Source organism: Saimiri boliviensis, chromosome 9, assembly GCF_048565385.1.
Source record: "Saimiri boliviensis isolate mSaiBol1 chromosome 9, mSaiBol1.pri, whole genome shotgun sequence".
Classification (NCBI taxonomy): Eukaryota; Metazoa; Chordata; class Mammalia; order Primates; family Cebidae; genus Saimiri; species Saimiri boliviensis.
The window spans coordinates 39612756-39627965 of record NC_133457.1 but is presented as its reverse complement, the minus strand read 5'-3'; the positions used below and the strand labels follow the sequence as shown (position 1 = coordinate 39627965).

At 39.3% G+C, this 15210-nt stretch overlaps 1 protein-coding gene and 1 long non-coding RNA gene across 6 annotated transcripts in view; one reads left to right on the top strand and one right to left on the bottom strand.

Moving 5' to 3' along the window:
• The window catches only part of THRB (thyroid hormone receptor beta), a 374638-nt gene that overhangs the window by 297118 nt on the left and 62310 nt on the right, over nt 1-15210 (top strand). For all 4 annotated transcript variants that reach the window (XM_010346543.3, XM_074405732.1, XM_010346542.3 and 1 more), the window contains exon 4: nt 1126-1386. In XM_010346543.3, coding sequence (XP_010344845.1) covers nt 1126-1386 — 261 coding nt within the window. The remainder of the gene's footprint in view (nt 1-1125; nt 1387-15210) is intronic.
• On the bottom strand, nt 1381-14592 carry LOC141585627 (uncharacterized). 2 transcript variants are annotated; one of them, XR_012519213.1, is made up of 5 exons: nt 13123-14592; nt 7139-7299; nt 5874-5973; nt 3260-3391; nt 1381-1889 (listed from the first exon to the last, which is right to left on the bottom strand). It is a non-coding gene; the product is annotated as an uncharacterized LOC141585627 (long non-coding RNA). The 2 variants fall into 2 exon arrangements; XR_012519212.1 differs by having other exon boundaries at nt 5874-7299.

Below are 15210 nucleotides of genomic sequence, written 5' to 3'. Positions count from 1 at the left end.
AGATATAAATTAGTCTTTTAATCACCATATATGATCACTTTAAAAAGACTGCATAAACTCTGAAAAAGAGGACTCATATTTATATTATATTTTTTCTAATTTTGACAAACAGTAGCTTAAGAATTTCTGAAAATATGGATGACCAGATGGATTATGTGTTTTTAATGTGTACAACATGCATACAAATATGTATACATATTAGCTTGCTCATTTGTGCTCTATCTATGTACAGTAAAGATATTTAAGGAAGTAAAATGTGCCACCAGGGCAGGTCAGTGTCAGAAATTTTTCCATCATATTATTACATTTTTGCCCATTTTCTGTAGGCCAGACCCTCAAGTCCCTATAAATTGAATTAAATATATATATATGTATAATATACATAAGTAATTCACCAACTGTACTCCAACCAAAGAGATTTTAAGCTTATCATTCTTTCATTTGGGCTCTTAATTTGTCCCACATCTAAAGCGCTATCTGCTTTCCTTCATCTGTTCTTATTGCCAACTTGGGACTATATTGAAGCCCTTTATAAAACTTCTATTTGTAAGATCCCGTTTTTTTTTTTTTTTTTCCTTTTTGTAGGCCATCAGGGGCAGAAGGTGGTAAAAACAGAGTTGCCACTGTCGGTGTGGCCACGTGAGCACGTCCCACTTAAGTAACAGGGTGTCCCTCAGGTCAGCTTGTGATAAAACCCAAGTCAAACAAGGCTGAATCCTGGGTGTTTTATGTCCTAAGGATCTGAAAAGTGTTCACGGCCAGCCCTGACCCTCAAGACCTCAAATGGTCATCTAAGCAGTAACATAAATTGGTGTGTAAACTTGCTCCTGGGCCATTGCTGTGGAAGTGGGGCTGGCGAAAGTACAGCCTTGCCATGCAGGAACTAATGTCTTTCTAGGCATTTAAAATAAGGGCGAATGTGTTGATTACTCCATCAGGCAATCCAACTGCAGTGGCTAAATGCCCAAGGCTGACAAATTTTGCATCTTATCACTGCCGTCAAGTGGCATGTGAATATTGTCAGCCCAAAAGAATTGAGAAACAACTTGCCTTCCAAAACTCTGCATCTCAGCAAAATCTTGACAATGCCAACAGCTCGTCATCTCGTGTTTTTCAACCCTTTAGAAAATGGCCTTACAGCCTGGGACAAACCGAAGCACTGTCCAGACCGAGAACACGACTGGAAGCTAGTAGGAATGTCTGAAGCCTGCCTACATAGGAAGAGCCATTCAGAGAGGCGTAGCACGTTGAAAAATGAACAGTCATCGCCACATCTCATCCAGGCCACTTGGACTAGCTCAATATTCCATCTGGACCATGATGATGTGAACGACCAGAGTGTCTCGAGTGCCCAGACCTTCCAAACGGAGGAGAAGAAATGTAAAGGTAACCAGATTTTTATTAGCCTATTATCACGTGTTTCGACAAGGAAAAAAATAATCCTGCTGTAGTTATGTACTCCGTGGTCTACGTTTCTTTTCCAATGTATGGTGTCCACGTGTTTTCTCCAACTGTTCTTTTACTACGCATCATCATCTTCACGTCTTCTTTTAAACGTAAATAAATAAGGGGAATCCAAAGAAAGGCAGTTCATTTCTGTTTCACGTTGTGCTGGGACACTTGGGGTGAAGACATTTTTACTTCTCTAATTAGTGGAGGGGTTGTTCGTTTTGGCTCTAATCCTATTCTTGGGTCTGAGTAGAAACAGGCATCGCTGTATTTTCATGATGTCTTGCTTTAAAGTGTGTCTGTGCATGTGTACATTTCTTTTCCCAATTGTGCCAGTAGCTAATGGGATCTCAGTGCCTACCTCTAACCTAGACAATTCATGCTCAAACGAGAGGTTTTAAGTTGTTGTCTTCTACTCATTAAATCCTTGTGTCATCATCCTGAAAGGAGAGATTATGGTGTTAGGAGGTTGTCACCTCATAAGGCAAAAAAAAACGTTAAACTGGCCTAAGTTCCTGATTGCATTAGATTTAACTGTTCTTTACCTCAGGTCGCCTCCACCCTGACAGATGTCTTTCTGCTGATCGCTTTATTGTCTTAGGGCTCCCCAAAATCTTTGCTTCTTAAATCAATTTGTGTCTTTCAATGTCCAAGAGATCAATCTCTATCTTTAAATGTTTAAGTTCATATAATTTCCCATTCTTTTTCAGTTTAGTCTTTTTTTTTTCAGTTGGGGGGGGGGTCTATTTAGTTTTTCTTTAAGGATCGTGACTCATGGTAAAGTTTCAAATTGTGTTTTGAAAATCTCGCTATCGTATACTAATATATAATAATGAAAGTTTGCAAAGACTCCCATGTATAAGCCATGAAGGACTTTTACAGTTTTTCTACTTTGAACATATACATGTGATTATATTTATCCTTCTTGCAAAAGAACTACTCTTTTAGGTCTTCTGACAATGCTTTGAAAGCTCCTGAAAACTATCAGTTTACCTCGGAAATTGAGGGTTTCAGTTGAAAATAGAGTTTTTCAAAAGTAATAGAGAAATAGCATTATGAGCTCTGATTTGAGTGCAGTCAAAACTATGCATGTCCCTTTGGAAACGTTTGTATTTGGACTCTCTCTCATTTGAGAAATTGAGATGGCTATTTAGAAAAAAGCAAACTAAGGTTTTTCAAAGGAGTCAGGATGTAGGACGTGTGTGTGTGCGCGTGTGTACACGTGTGTGTGCGTCAAACACATTTGCTTGTAATACACTTGAGATTTCGTCTTAGCATATATGACCAGATTATATCTCCAAATTTTATGGGCTGGCATTAAAGCCACTTCAGTTTACAGTGAAATGCCAACAGGAAGCTCTAGCATCCTTGTGATCTAATAATGTCATAAAGCCAATTTGATTCTCTCACAGTTGATACCCATATTCATTCATATATTCATTCATGGAGTCCATCTATGTCTCTATCATTTATAATAAATATTTGCCTTACATATTTAGAGTTCCCAACACTACACATTTCAAATTGTTGGCCATCTTGAAAGCAAGAGGAAACAGTCTCTATTTGGATACACAATGCTTAGTAGAGCGGTTAAGACCACACATATTTGAGACTGACCAATTTGGGCTAGAATCCTAGCCCTTCTACTTTCCGTCCTTGAGCAAACTTATATGTTTGTTAGTACAATTAAGTAAGATGATGTATTTAAGCATTTAGCAAAGTACCTGACTTATAGGTCTGTCTGAATAGCAGCTATCATTATTGTTATGATCATTATTATCAGCTATGCATCATTAAATCATATGCATACCTTGAACTGTGCTGTGTGAGCCTGGTAAGGAATGAAGCAAGAGGAGAATTTCAGATGGATGTGGAGTTGGGCATGAGGTTTCGGGGAGGTTACAGTTGATAATTCATTCTGCATTCATTCAGCTCTCTTTCACTAAAAGTCAGAGATGTAATAAGAAAATATAATTAAATTATTAAAGTCCTTCCTCAAGATTCTAATATTAACAGGAAAACAACTAAAATAACTGTCCTGTGTTTTCCAGAGTAACCACCAGGGTCCACCTTGACATAGGCATGAGGCAATACCTTGGTTCAGCATGAAAATGCCACCAGGAAACCTATGTCATCGTGGCCCAAGAAGCTTATAAACTAAATATCATTCATTCAAAATGGGCACGTGTATTGAGTCAGGCAGCAGTGAGTCCAAGACAGCAATAAAATTAGGCAGCCTTTCCTTATAGAGTTGGTTCTTCTCCATCTGCTCTGTTTGTCAGCTCTATATTGTTACTGTGAAGGGAGTTCTATTTTGATGTTTGTTCATGTTGGGCATTTATTTCCTAGCTGGCTGTCTATCCCTTAAGTATGCTTGACATCTCAGTCCTGGGCTAGTAATACATGCATTCCCTCATCAGTGCTTACCGAGTATCTACCGTATAGAGGATATTGTCCTTTATGTCCAAGCATAAGACAATGGCAGCAGGGCCAAAAGGACATCCAACTAGCCCTATTCCAAGGACCCCAAGTAGAAACAATAAGAACAAAATAGTCCTGAGGATACAAAAGTTAATGCTGCATGACAGGATCCAAAGAACAAATTGGCTGCTTGAAGTTGTGCAGTGAGCCTGTCTGCCAGATCAGTCGTCTAGCAGGCTAGACCAGTGCACCTCTAAGTGTGGTCTGATGACTGGGACCCTTCTGCAAAGTGGTTATTACCATTTCTACTGAGGCAAATACAGAAACTGAGAGTAAGCTTTAGAAACTTTTATAGCAATTTGGCATTGCCACTGGCATTCAAATGTATGATCGGTGAATTCATCTCACTGAACAGGATAAAGATAGTTCGTTGGGTGTTGTCAAACTTGCCTGGTCAGTCACGTGCGGCTTGAACTGTGTAAAAGTCTTGTGCGGTAGAATCATGTATTCGTCCATAATGGACCAGATTTTTAAAATAGTCTTTCACTTCAAATAGTTTGGAAATCACTGATTTATATTTGTAGTAAACTTAAAGATTGTTTCTTTAGGCTTATTTTTGGTAGCTATCTAAGATTTTGTTTTTCATTTTGTTCTGGATACTGCTTTTTTTTTTTTTTTTTTTTTGGAGTTGGGGTCTTGCTCTGTTTCCCAGGATGGAGTGCAGTACCACGATCTTGGCTCACTGCAAACTCCACCTCCCAGGTTCAAGCAATTCTCTGCCTCAGCCTCCTGAGTAGCTAGGATTACAGGCACCCAGCACCATGCCCAGCTAATTTTCATATTTTTAGTAGAGACAGGATTTTGCCATGTTAGCCAGGCTGGTCTCAAACTTCTGACCTTAGGTGATCCACCCGCCTCAGCTTCCCAAAGTGGTGGGATTACAGGCGTGAGCCACTGTGACTGGCCTTACTGCCTTTATTTTAATCTGCATATACCTATACTTCTGTCTGCTGCAGGTATCCTAAATGAATTAATTGGTTAACACATTTAAATAGAATGAGAGCTCTGGAGCCCTTACATTCTGTCACGGGGCCCACAATTTGAATCTGCTGGAGTATCAGAGGCTATTTTAATCAGGAACAAGTGACCCCTTCCCTTCTGCAACTCACCCCACCCACCCACACCCGCTCTTTCCATGCCACACTTCTTGTTAGGCATTAAAAGCACTTTAATCACAATTTGAACTGATTGCTCAGCCATGAGAACCACATCCTACTCCCTGTCCTCCTCCTCCTCCCTTCCCAGTCTGAGATGATATATCCAGTGTTACTGAAAGTATGGTAGCACCAACCAGTGGCACTAGCAGAACCTCGAGTTTGTAGACATAAGAATCTCAGGCCCCACCCAGACTACTAGTTGGAAGCTCTAGAGAGGGATGCAGCCATCCATGTTCTCACCAGCCCAGTGCAGATTGTTAATACCTGGATATCGTGACATGTTTGAGAATAGTCTTAACCTGAAGCACAGGAAAAGGTCTGCCACCTGGTGGGCACTTGGGGAGTGTGCATGTTTCTTCCCTTAACGGACTGCATGTGGGGAGTCCCTTGAGTCCCTCCCTTCCTGGTTGGGCCTGTCTTTGGGCCTGGCTTATCTCCATTCCCAGCTCGACGGTCTGCTTAGTCACTGCCTTATGGCAGATCCCCCTGGGTCTTGAGCCCCTCTGAGAACCTCACACTGTTTGACTGGGGCCCTGATCCTCCCTTGAATTCTTACAAGGCTTTTCCCCTCTGCCCTCTCATGCCCTGCGGTACTTCCCTCTGGGAACCCCATGATCCCCCGAGTCCCACAATGATGGGCTCCAGACAGATATGTGGATCCCTGAAGTTGGACCCAACCAGCCCTGCTGAACCCAGGCAGTCAGGTCTCTATACTTTGATGTCAATCAGGAACCCTCCTGAAACACTGAAACCCAAGGGAAGAAACAAGGCAGGGCAGGGACTCACCCCCACTCCCTGGTGGACTCGGAAAAAGGAGAGCAGCAATCCATGATCTCACGGAAATGTCTCTGTGCTTAATAATTTTTAAAACTGATTCTCAGATACCCTGAAAGGCAAGAGGAAATGAGTCAAAATAATTTTAAGAACAAGTTATTTTCTCTCATTATTAGAGCCTATATGTTCACGGTAGAAGGTAAAAGGTCTACGATTTTTTTAAATTGCAAATTATTTTTTTAAATTGGTTGAAGTTCTATCCCCCAAGAAAGGGCATTATACATTGTTATTGTATTTTGGTCTTTTCTCTATGCATGTCTATTTTTTATAAACGTGGGGTCATATTAGGCATGCCATTTTAACCTGCTTTTAATGCCTAACAATATATCATGAACATTTTCCCACATCGTTTAATATTCTTCTGAGTCCTGACTTTCATTGGCTATAGATTATTCTTGCTTGTAGACGTATCATAATTTATTAAACAAGTCCTCAAGAATAAGACAAGTTAAAGTAATTTTTAAACAATATCTTATGCCAGCAAAAGGGGAAACTATTAACTCATGCTTTTCAGAAAGAGAAAACAGTGAATCAAATCAGTGATGACAATTTCAAATGATGTACCATCCTTATTTACCAAGATAACATAGTGTTCCCAAAGTTGGAGACATAAATGCAAGTCATTGTGTGCATTATAATCCTTCACGTTAGACATTCACATTTTCAGCAGATGATTGCTATCTCTGTCCTTAAGTAAAATACAAGGATATCTCCAGGTGAATTAGTGTTTTAGAATGCGGAGGATTAAAAATCTTGAGCCCTTCCACCAGTACCATCATCTGCTCCATCCATCTCTGCTCTCCACTTTGCCCCACTCACCATACATCAGGCTCTGCAGTCCCAGCTGAGAGTGCCAGTGATTCATATACCTCAAAGGCACTCTGGGAACCTTAGCAATCAACATGAAAACAATGACTGTCTCCCCACTTCTGGCATATGTCAGATAGCTGTGTGATTTGGTACTTCAAAGGCAGGGAAGAGTACCCCATAAGTATACTGGGGCAGACAGAAATAGAAGGTCAAGGAGAAAAAAAGCTACCAGTGAGAGTGGAGGGGAGAAAAAACAAAACACTGCAAATACAGCAATGTCAGAGGAAGGTGGCTATCAGAAATTCACTAAGATGCAGCAGAGAGCAGGGGATGGACCACCCCACGTTTTCTAAGGCCAACAGAACAGTGTCTGTCATGCCGAAAGATGCAGATGAGCCCCACCATACCTCTCCTCGTACTCTGTCCCAGGGAAACACTCACACAGGGCACCAGTCTGTTCAAACAGGTTCTTTGAATCTTAGTTTTTGTTACCGATTAACTGGAAGCAATCTGAATGTCTGTCCACTGGGGAATGTTCCAATAAATTGTGGTAGGTCCAAAGCATTCACTAGAAAAATTAAAAACAGATTTTTTTAAAAGAAGTTATTTTAGGAATGCTTAATCAAAGTAAGCACACATTAAGAATTGTGTAATCTCATTTACAGCATTAAAAGTCTTTATAATTGTGTGTTTACAAGTATGTATAGAAAAAGTTCCCAGATACATATCAAACTTGTTTCAGTAGATACCTTAAAAAGAAAAGAGTGAAATAAGAAGGATTAACTCCATATGCAAGCACATTCAAAACTCTTTACAAATAATGTATTAATGAATATTAATGAATGTATTAATGAATAATAAGGTGTGTGATTTGTTTAATGTTACAATCATATGCTTCACAGTTAGGCTTAAGTTGATTTCTTGCTCTTTAAATGATCAGCTCAGGGAAAATTTTTTAACCTCTGTAACCCTCAGTCAACTTAGTTTTAAACAGGGGTATAATATCTAGCTTTCAGATTTGCATAAAGATGAAAGATATTTCAATGAAGGTTATTTAAAAAAAAAAAAAAAAAAAAAAAAAAAAAGATGAAAAGCCAGGTGCGGTGACTCACGCCTGTAATCCCAGCACTTTGGGAGGCTGAGGCAGGTGGATCATTTGAGGTCAGGAGTTCGAGACCAGGCTGGCCAACATGGTGAAACCTTGTCTCCACTAAAAATACCAAAAAAAAAAAAAAAATTAGCTGGGTGCACTGGTTTGCGCCCGTCATTCCAGCTACTCAGGAGGCTGAGGCAGGAGACGCTTGAACCCAGGAGGCAGAGACTGCAGTGAGCTGAGATTGCACCACTGCACTCCAGCCTGGGCAATAGAGCGAGACTCTGTCTCAAAAAGATAAAAAGAAAAAGAAAATGAAAAGAAAAAAGATGAAAGGTAATATGTGTAAAGCACCCAACATAGAGCCTGGCACTTAGGAGAGACTAAACAATGATAACTGTTCGTAGAATATAGACACATCTCTTAGCCTTGTGCCCACCTCCTCTAGTTTTTGCCATCCTTTCTGACTTTGAAATACATTGAACTATATAAAAATAAATGAAAGGAAGCAAAACAAAACATCATGTACACAGCTCTAGAAGAGGCATAAACAGTTGAAAAAAGAGTCCATAGCAACCCAACCAAAGTATTTTTTTCTTTCAGACCCTCTCAAATTTTTAAAATTTAAATAAGAAATCAAGGGGAAAAGGAAGTCACTGAACTGGAATTCCAACTCAGGCAATCTGGCTGCAGGGTCAGAGCTCTCTCTACTGTTATAATCCCCTATGACTCTAAAGGGTAAGAACGTTCCAGACCCAAAGGAAAGAATTTGGAACTGCAGAGGAAATAGTGATCTACTGTCAGATAAAGATGCAGGGCCATCAGACCCGCTATGATGGAAGCAGTAGGGGTCAGCACGTATCTATTTGTACAGTCTGAGGTCATTTTCTGATGCTGCCACTTACTAGCCATTGAAACTTGGGCAAGTCTCTTAGTTTGCCTGAGCCTCAGTTTTCTCATTTGTAAAATGGAGACCCTCTCTCATAGAATTGTGGAAAGAAACACACTCTTAAATGATCTCATGGGACACAGTGAGTGCTGAGTAAATGGGAGTTATTACTCTTACAACGAGGCAGAAAGACTATGAGAAGCAGACTGGGCGTTAGGAGTGCAGAATGCCCATGTAAGAGTAACCAGTAAATTGTGATTGGCAGGATTGAAGTTCCTATAGCCAGGAATATTATGGACACAGAAGGAACAGAATCAATAGCCAAATCCCTTGACTCTTCCAGCAGGTAGTTTTCAGACAAAATTAGATACAAGTGGATGGCTGATGGACCTTGCACTGAAGTTGGAAAGATATTGATAGGAGGGTCAGCCTTACAAAGACATCGTAGGTGACCACTAGAATCAAAGTCTTTCCTTTCCCCAGGACATCTCCTACAAGTTGCCCTGAATGCCTGTAATTCTACCACTGCCCTTTCATTGTGGTCTTTCAAAACACAAACTTACTGGCTGGATATCTTGTCAATCGCTTCTCCAAATGGAGGAATCAGATAAAATTCCCTTTATTCTTGACAGGGTCCAATAAAGACAATGGAAAGAATGAGAATAAAAGGCAGCTACGAACAGGGTAAGGATAGCAAGGGATAAGACAGAAAGAAAAGAATAAGGAACAGGACTGACAAGTAACACTATGCAGCTTGTCAGGTTGTGAACAGCACTCACCTCATGTGCTGTTCAGTGCTCTACAGACAAACATCACCTATCTCGTTGTTTGTCAAGGCCTGACCCTGAGCATAGGTTTAAACTACAAAGAGTTTTCAGCCAAATCTAGGCTAATGTGTGAATGCCATAATGATGATAAGCTGTCAAGAGATCCCCAAAAGCCTCACCTTACACAGCTGGCCTGCTGCATCGTGTCTTAGGGATGTTGACCAGCACTTAGTAAACACGTTGGAGAATGTTTAGAACAGATGACCATTGGTTCTTGGCTTTGACACTTAACCCGCTATTTCACCCCGGCTAAATCAATCATTCTCTCCAACAAAGAACATAGTCAGAGACTAATTGACCACAAAGAAACCAAAGACATTAATCTACACTCCATTTTTAAAGTGGCCTTCCTCCAGTATGATAATCATATTTCCCCTTGTGGGGAAGACAAGGCAAAATACATTAAATCATTACCGGCCCCCTAAAACAAGCTATGATCATCCTGAAAACATAATACCAGCTCCAGGATACGTTAGGAAATTGGTTGACTTAAACCATCTCTTTCAGTGTCCTTATTTCCCTTGAGGACATCTTTTCCCAGGAACATAGGAGTCTTTGGGCTATCCAAACCCATTTTCAGTTCTCTACAAAGTCTAGGCTTCTTCCCTCTTCAGTTTCGGAAAACATTCTCATTTTCCGTAAAAAAAAAACATTCGCCTGAAGGTGTTGGTGACTAGTACTGACTTATATTCTTACCTCTCCAGGACAGGGAGGCTTTGGGTCTTGAGTACCCCTGGAGATGCAGTGGCCCAACGCCAAAGGTAGCCTCTGATAGTCGCATTGCAGGCTAAGAAGCATGGACCGACGGGAACCGTCTCACCTGCGCTATGACCTGCCCTGGCACAGGGCCAGTTTCTCTCTCCAGTTATTCTGTTCTGTGGCTAATTCTAATTGTGAGCTGTATTTACAGATTGGTCTTTCAGTTATTGGCCAATTCAGCCTTCTTGACTGAACTGGAACAAATATGACCCTCTATCCACACTGCCAGGGTGCCAGAAATTCAGAACCAGCTGAGCTTTTCAAATATGATTAGAGTCAGAAATCCTCCATGGTCCAGAGCTATTTTCCATGGCACTGACCTGACACAGGATTATTATATATTGTAAACCTCTATCCCCATGACATTTGTCAGTATTGGCTTATACGAGGGACTTGGCTTTATTAAACTTTACTGCCTCTTAAAATACAGAACTGTGCTGCATCTGTGCCTGTTTAACTCAATTATCTATATGATAAAGTCACTTGGCATTTGAGTAAGAATATCATGTGTGGGTTGATGGCTTATTAGTCTAGACTGCAATACTCTATGACTGGCAGACTGTACCCCAACCACCCATACTTGCCCCAGACGTCTAGTACAGCTGTAAAGGCCATACTATTGTACGTTAAGCCTCAGGACTAATGAAAAGATACGTATTCAGCTCTTTGTTTGCCTAGTTCTGGAAATAACTTCTTATTATAATAAGACTAAGATATAAAACTAAAGGTCAAAACTGTGTAAGTAAAAGAAGCTACTGCCCTTTAAGGGGAAAAAAATACATGTTAATTTTTGCAGCAATTTCAATTGAATGGGTTTCCAGGGAAACAGGTATCTGCAATGGGTTCATCCCACTTAATATTTATGACAAGACGTAGGAAATTTCTTTCTTTGAATCTCTTCCTGGTTACATATGACATGCTCATTCTTAAGTTTCCTTTGAAGTGATCATTCTATGCTTGAGTCTTATTTGTTCTCCCCAAAAAAAGAAATGAATGCCCATTCTATGATTTGTTAAGACTTTTTGATATCAGGAATATAAGCCTGGTGATCACTACTAGAAAGTAAAATTACATGAATCAATCTGATGAATCAAAAGCTACTTGGTTTTACTTGTTTTATTGCAAATCTGCTTACTTTCTGAGTTGGATTCTGTTTCTAAGAGTTGAAGTGGGAAAATTTAATTGGTGGCAAAGGACCACCACATCTTCAAGGTTGAGTAAATTGTATGTTTTCTCGGAAGAGCTCCTAAGGCAGACCTATAAATTCCTTTTTATATTTTGTTTTAAATTAATCTCAGGTATACCAAAAAATTTTAATAGTGCAAATAATTCCCATGCTCTTCACCTGGCTTCACTAATTGTTAACATTTTACTATATTTCTTTTATCATTATCTGTATGTGTTTGTTTGCATATATACATATTATTATTCTGCCATTTGCAAACCATTTGAGAGTAAGTTACAGATGTCATGTCCTTTTAACTCTAAATAGCTTCTAAAACTAAGGAAATTATCTTAGGAAACCATAGAACAACTATCAGAATTGAGACATGTAACATTGATGTATACTATTTTCTCATATTTACATTTTACGAATTATCCTTCCTGCCACCCCGTTGGAGCGGGAGTTGAGGTGAGGACCAGGGCTAGAAAGAGGACTTGTCTCTTAAGAGGTTTTCAAAGGCTTCATTCCTCTAGACAGGGCTGGGACAGGCCACTAGCAATTGTCCTTTGTAACAATCTTATTTTCTGGTCTGGGATCCAGGTCAGGATCATTTATTTCATCTTTTGCTTTTTTATCTCTTTAGTCTGCTTCTTTTTCCCATCACCTGTCCAGCTTTATTAGACACATTATACATCTTTAAATGATTAAATCAAGCTAATTAACATATCTATCACCTACATCCTTACCGTTTTTTGTGGTGAGAACATTTTAGCAATATTATAGTATACAGTGAGTTGTTATTAAATATAGTCACCATGCTGTGCAGTAGATTGACAGAACTTCGACATCCTGACCTTTTTACCCTTTGATGAACATCTACCCGTTCTACCTCCCCTCCCCCTGCAGACCCTGTTATCACCATTCTACTCTACTCTGCTTCGATTTCAACTTTTTCCATTCCACATACAGGTGAGATCATGCAGTGTTTTTGTTTCTGTGCCTGGCCTATTTCACTTAGCATAATATCCTCCAGGTTCATGTTAGTCTGGGACAGTTTCACAGTTTTTCTTTTTCATGCTATTGAAGAAATATTTCTTGAAGAAGTACAGGCTGATTATTATTTTAGAATGTCCTTAATTTAAGTTTGACTGATGTTTCCTCATGATTTTTTTAGACAAGGTCTCACTCTGTTGCCCATGCTGGAATACAATGGTGAGCTCATAGCTCATGGCAGCCCTGAACTCCTGGCCTCAAGCGATTCACCCGCCTTGACCTCCTTTGCGCGGGGTTACAGGCGTGAGCCACCACACCCAGCTTCTCCTCATGATTAGAATCATATTATGCATTTTGAACAGAGATATTAAAAGATTGTCGTATCACATGGTGTTTGTTCCTATAACATTTTTAATTCAATTATATTATGTAGAAATAGTTTTCAATCTTCCAAATCACTAATATCTCAGTGTGAGCAGGCCTAGATCTTTACTGGTGAGCTGGCTCACTATCTCACTGGATTAGAAGAAGTATATTTTCTAAAAGTCCTCTTATAAGCATCTGTTCAATGCTCTAAAGGTGAATGTCAGAAGAAAAAAGTTATTTGTTTTGTTTCTCGGTCACCTCTGACATTTTTAACATTGAAATGATAGGATGATACTTACCTAAGGAACTTCTTTTTCTGTAGTGGGGACAAAGAGCACATTGTCTATGGTTTGAAGACTTTTCTGAAGATAAAAAAAAAAATAGATACAGCCACTTTAGTCTCTTCTCATGTTTTAACTAAACATTCTTTTCTTTTCACAATCCAATCATATTAAATTCCAAAACAACTAAGATCAGAGTATGTCTTAGGTTAATGACGATATTTATTGTGTATCTTTCTAGAATGTTTTGACATTTGAAAGAAAATAAAGAATTTCAATTTGCCATTTCTAGATTTGGATCTCAAGGTTACCAACATGAAGTAGATCTTATTTTTGAAAACTTTTACAAATCCTTTTACTCTACTCATCCTTCAAGGCCCCGTTCAAACATCACTTCCTCTGTGTATCCTTATTCCCCATCAGAATTAATTGGGGTTTTTGTTTTTAATCCTGTGATGAATTTTGTCCAAGTACTCACTGTGTTCTGCCTTATTTAATTGTGGCTTCTGAACATGCCTGCTTGATTCATTGGACATTGTGAATTCATCTCGATTCATACTGACAATGTTTTAAATTGAGTGTGTTCTATGTGTCCAATGTTGTACTGTAAGCTGAGAATGAAAAGTTAAATGCACACCCCTCTTTTCATAGGATTTTCAAACAGAAAATGTTGGCAGAGTTTAGAGTCTAGGCTTGACATGACCAGTGACTCTGTTGACAACCAAGCAATGATGAAAATTCTATTGGCTGGCTAGCATTTGTCTTGGGAAAGAATAATGAAGAATGTAACCTATGTTGTTTCAAAAATAATTCCGTTTTACTCAATGTTCACTTAACGCTTGAAGTATTCAGTGTGTAGGATACTGTTTTCTGCTTGCTGATACCTATTTTTAGTTGGGTTGAAAATTTCAGAGTCAGAGCCATGTCTTCCCCCTATGGTGTTATCTCCATTAGATCTGGGAGAATAACATACGGGGTATTGATACATAAATGATGTAAACTTTATTTTGAGAATCCGTCTTAATTAACTCAAGCTATTTCTAACCCTGCATCTATAAAGCTTCACTGAGATATAATTTACATACCATCAAATTCCCGTTTTAATGTATAGTTCAATGATTGTTAGTATATTTACAGAGGCGCGCAACCATCATCATGTCTTATTTTAGAACATTTCCAACATCCCAAAAGAAACTTTGAGTCATTTACAGTTATTCCCCATTCCTGTGCCCAGCCTCTGGCAACCACTCTTCTTCTTTCAGTCCCTGTCGATTTGCCTTTTCTGAAAAATAACAAAAATGGAACACTACAATATGTGGTCCCGTGTGACTGGCATCTTTCTCTTAGCATACTGTTTTTGAGATTCACCCACAGCATAGCATGTATCAGTACTTTGAACTTTTTTTTTTTTTTTTTTTTTTTTTTGAGACGGAATTTCCCTCTTGTTACCCAGGCTGGAGTGCAATGGCGCGATCTCAGCTCACCACAACCTCCGCCTCCTGGGTTCAGGCAATTCTCCTGCCTCAGCCTCCTGAGTAGCTGGGATTACAGGCATGCGCCACCATGCCCAACTAATTTTTTGTATTTTTACTAGAGATGGGGTTTCACCATGTTGACCAGGATGGTCTCGATCTCTTGACCTCGTGATCCACCCACATCAGCCTCCCAAAGTGCTGGGATTACAGGCTTAAGCCACCGCGCCCGGCCTGAACTTTTTACCTCTTATTATTTTTATAACATTTTCAAGTATAATGTAGGACAGGAGCCTTTACTGACAAAGAATAAATCTTTTGAAAATACATCAGTCATGGCATAGTCTAAATTTTGCACTAGTTGTTCTTAAGGGTGAAAAAGCAAAGTAAATGCAGACGATTCCATTGTTCATTCATTATTCCTATTATTAGGGAAATTTGTTTTAAAATTAATCTCTGACATGTTATTCCGGGATAAAGAAAGTATACTGTAGCTGTTAAATGTCAAAATTATTCCACTTAAACAACCACTCAACTTTTCACATCAAGTCGATCATTGTGAATTACAATGAAATAATTATCTTAACACATTAAGGGGAAATGTGTCTACTTTCTCTAGGTGATTAAATTTAAA